This window comes from Drosophila obscura, unplaced genomic scaffold, assembly GCF_018151105.1.
Source record: "Drosophila obscura isolate BZ-5 IFL unplaced genomic scaffold, ASM1815110v1 contig_192, whole genome shotgun sequence".
In the NCBI taxonomy this organism is placed as follows: Eukaryota; Metazoa; Arthropoda; class Insecta; order Diptera; family Drosophilidae; genus Drosophila; species Drosophila obscura.
In genome coordinates, this window is record NW_024542781.1 from 5,445,256 (window position 1) to 5,449,672 (window position 4,417).

The 4,417-nt window shown below is 56.2% G+C and overlaps 1 protein-coding gene across 1 annotated transcript; it reads right to left on the minus strand.

The window, feature by feature from the left end:
• Nucleotides 1-431: 431 nt before the first annotated feature.
• LOC121404268 lies at nt 432-2,084 on the minus strand. Its single transcript, XM_041593609.1, has one exon. It carries the CDS (start codon nt 2,082-2,084, stop codon nt 432-434), a length of 1,653 nt encoding a protein of 550 aa, XP_041449543.1.
• Between the last annotated feature and the right edge of the window lie 2,333 nt (nt 2,085-4,417).

The following is a 4,417-nucleotide window of genomic DNA, read 5'->3' on the forward strand; positions in this document are numbered from 1 at the left end:
TGGAAGGTGGAGCAGGGTGTGGTGGTTTTTAGCGCACGTCTTGCACTTGTCTCCACTGCGGCAGTCCTTGCCCGAGTGGGCGTGAGCCAGGCAGTTCGAGCAGTATTTATGCAACAACACTGCTCGTAGCCTCTTCTCGCCGTTCATGCGCAGGAATGTTCGGCAACTCTTCAACGGGTGGACTCCTGGGCACACTCGGCACTTGAACGAGGCACTCCTACCTCGTGCCGGTGTGCTATCGGCTTTGCGGCTTGCCCGGGACTGCGCGGAATGTTTGGGTGCCATGGCTATACTCCGGAAGATGACTGTGATGGAAGAAAAGAGTCAAGGAAGGATTAGTACAGTGTTGGCACGGATTGTCAACGATTCGAAAAGGGAGCTTTCGGAACTGCTTAGGAACTACGGATACTATTGCTGGATTAAGCGGATTCTTAGGGATCGGAGCCTACGCGAGGGTAGGTGGAAGGGACTTCCGAATCCATAGGCAGCAGAACCACCTTCGTGATCGGTCGCTTGATAAGGCCGCGGGCGGTGAGTAAGTCTACCACGCGAACCTTTTCATCGGGTCCCGGATACGTGCTCTGAACACGGCCGAGACGCCATTCGTGAGAGGGGATGTTTTCCTCCTTGATCACTACGAGGTCTCCAACCTCGAGGTCCCTTGTCGGATGCTGCCATTTGTTGCGCTTGTGCAACTCTCGCAGGTACTCTGTCTTCCAGCGCGAACAAAATTGCTGGTTGAGAGCCTTGAGGTGTTGCCAGCGGTTTAGGATGGAGGAGGCGTTCGCCTGAATTTCGGGCTCTGCCACGGATAGTAGCGGCCCACCAATCAGAAAATGACCTGACCTGACCAAAGCCAACGGGTCCGTTGGGTCCTCAGACATTGGAGCGATTGGTCGCGAGTTAAGGCATGCCTCAATCTTGGAGAGAAAGGTCGCGAACTCCTCTAATGTGTATTTGGAAGTACACATCGACCGTTGGAAAAGAGCCTTGAAGCTCTTCACACCCGCTTCCCATAAGCCCCCCATATGTGGGGCCCCTGGAGGGATGAATCGCCACGTGAGCCCCTGCTGGCTGTACACCGCGGAGGTCCGAGTGCGGAGGGCCTCGAGAAGGTCCACAGCCAGAGAGCGGGATGCGCCGACAAAATTCCTCCCGTTGTCGGAGTGGACTTCGTGGGGACAGCCTCGTCTCGCGACGAACCGGGCGAAGGCGGCTAGGAAAGTGTCGGTGGACAAGTCGGACGTAGCCTCCAAATGGATGGCCTTCGTGGTAAAACAAACGAAAACGCACACATACCCCTTGGAGATGCGACAGGCGCGTCCTGTGAAACTTTTCACGTCGAACGGCCCGGCGAAGTCGACTCCGGTGTATGTGAACGGCCGCAAAAATGTAACTCGTGAGGAAGGAAGGTCGCCCATTAATTGGGTTTGGAGTCGCTTGCGATGGATGACGCAGACCTTACAGGAGTGGATTACTGCCCTCACGACGTGACGTAGTCGAGGGATCCAGTATGTTGCCCGGAGAAGGCGGATGACCAGCTGGTTCCCACCATGTAGGGATACGTGATGGGTGAATCGAACCAGTAGGCGAACCAGGAGGCATGCGGGTGGCAACAGGATTGGATGCCGCTCGTTGTAGGTCATGGATGCCGAGGCTCGGACCCGGCCACATGCCCGCATGACCCCGTTCTGGTCCAGGAACGGATTGAGGTTCTGAAGAGAGCTCGTAGTCGGAAGTGGCTGCTTGTTTACAAGACAGCGATGCTCCGCCGTATAATGGAAGCGTTGGGTCGTGATGGTGACAGCTTGGAGAGCTGCAGCGACCTCTTTATTGTCTAGCTCTGTGGATACGTGGACTGGCGTTGCTTGCCCTCTGACGCGCTGGCCGAACCGCCGAACGTAGGCGATCACGCGCAGAGCGCGTCCGAATTCGGAAAATCGGCTGAGAATGTCCGAGGCGGTGTCAGTGGCGTGGTGAACCTTGACGGCTCGTTTCTCCAAGTCGGTCTCAAGGATTGAGCCTCGTGGACAAGGCCACTCCGACTGCGGACCACGCAGCCACGCAGGGCCATGCCACCACATGTCATTGCCGACCAGTTCAGTGGGTCCGAGCCCTCGACTGGCGAGGTCGGCCGGGTTGTCCTCGGATCGGACGTGGCTCCATCGTTCGCGGGGCCAACAGCGAGTGATTTTGGCGACTCGATTCCCTACAAAACGTGGTCCAATCACATGCCGGCCTGTTCAACCAGGCCAACACAATAGTGGAATCGGTCCAAAAGTACACCTGGCTGGCGTCGAGCGGCATTTGAGGAAGGATGGCCACGGAGAGTTCTGTCAGAAGGACAGCTCCGCACAGCTCGAGTCGAGGCAACGAGACTGTTTTCACGGGGGCAACGCGGGTTTTGGCTGTGAGAAGGGTACACACAATGCCTGCGGACGCTCAACTCGGACGTAAATCGCTGCCCCATAGGCACGTTGAGACGCGTCGCAGAACCCATGAATCTGTACCTTGGCCATCGGACAGACGTGTAACCACCGCGGAATGCGGATCCCTTGGATGGCCGGAAAGCTTTTTAGGAATGTCTCCCAGGCTTGAGACAGATCGTTAGGAAGGACGTCATCCCATCCTAACTCTCTCAACCAAATCTCCTGCATAAATATTTTCGCTTGGACGACGAAGGGGGCAAGCCATCCCGCTGGATCAAAGAGCTGCGCGATCTGGGACAGCACATTGCGCTTCGTGCAGGATTTTCGCTCGTTTAAGGCGGGAGGCGAAAAGAAGAACTCGTCGGCACTGGCTTGCCATCGGATTCCCAACGTCTTAGCGATGCTACTCTCTTCCAGCTCTAGGAAGTCAGCGCGGAGTAAGTGGTCGACTGGAATGTCGCGCAGGACGCCCTTATGGTTAGCTGTCCACTTTCGGAGCGGAAACCCTGCAGAGTCGAGTGCTTCGCGTAGTTCAGCAATGGCGGAAATTGCCTGAGACTGAGAGTGAGCACCAGCGAGCACGTCGTCCACGTACATGTCGCTCTCCAGGATGACGCTTGCCATCGGCAGCTGTGGACGCACCTCTTGTGCGAGTTGCTTGAGGACGCGGAGGGCGAGGTACGGTGCGCAGTTGACTCCGAAAGTGACCGTGGTGAGCTCGTAGTCACACACGTCCCCGTTACGGTCGCGAAACAGTTTTCGCTGATAGGGCGTGTGTTGGGAAGCCACTTGGATTTGCCGATACATCTTGTTGATGTCGGCATTGAAAACGTAGCGAAAGACGCGCCACCTCAGGATTTGCATGGTCAAGTCAGACTGAAGGACTGGCCCAGCATGCAACGTGTCGTTGAGGCTTTTCCCGTTGGAAGACGGGCTGGAGGCGTTGAAGACTACGCGCAATTTGGTTGTGGTGCTGTCGGGTTTAAACACGGCGTGATGTGGCAGGTAGAAATGGCCGGAATCATGACTAGGTGTAACCGCTGTCATGTGGCCGAGCTCTAAATATTCCTGAATGACGGAGTCGTACTGCTTCTTGAGCGGCAAGTTCCGCTGCAGCCGCTGCTCGTTTCTAAGGAACTGGGCCTTGGCCGCGCTTCTGGAGTGGCCTAGCTCGACTTTTTCTGGACACTTGAAAGGGAGAGTAACCACGTATCTCCCATCGGGGGTTCGTTTTGTGGTCTGGAGGAAGTTTTCCTCGCACACTGAATCGGACTCGCTCGTCGGTCTCCCCGGAAGGTCCTCCACCTCCCAGAATTTGGTGAGAAGCTTCTCGAGTCGGACATCCGAATTAAACGAGAGCTTCGTGGTGAAGGCGGAAACCGTCCGAGCCGAGTCAGCTGATACCGGACCGGATAGGACCCATCCGAAGATGGTCTCTTGTCCCAGCAGCGAGCCACAAATGGCAGACTGGAAGCCGCTCAACAGGATAGCAGGAAGGATGTCAGCGCCTAGAAGCACATCAATCTGCGAGCTTCGGTGGAAGAAAGGGTCTGCCAATTGGAGGTTTGGAAGGTTATCCAAGAAGTGCTGCGGTATCGGATATGAAGGAAGGTTCCCTGCTAATTGAGGCAGAACATATGCCGTGGTCTCGATCTTGAGGCCCGCCCTGGAGGCGGCCCCGATCATGAAGTGGCAACGCTTTTGCGCCTTAGCCGCTACGGTTTGGTTTAAACCCGCGACTTGAGCCTGGATAGCTTCGAACGGTGGCTTAATGATGTTAAAGAGGCGTTCAGTGATGAACGTCGCTTCGGAGCCTGAGTCGATCAGAGCGCGGGCACGGAAATTGGTCCCCAGGTGGCAAATATTAATGAGTGCTGTGCCCAGAAGAACGGTACTTGTGCTGGAAGAGAAATAGCTCTGTACGTTGGGCTGAGAATCGGACGAGCTGGGGGTTTGGGCGGATGTCGAAGCCGCCATGTTGGACGGAG

Bases quoted from the DNA above. Each gene is read 5' to 3' on its own strand.
- LOC121404268 (XM_041593609.1), bottom strand. From the start codon at position 2,084: ATGTGGTGGCATGGCCCTGCGTGGCTGCGTGGTCCGCAGTCGGAGTGG.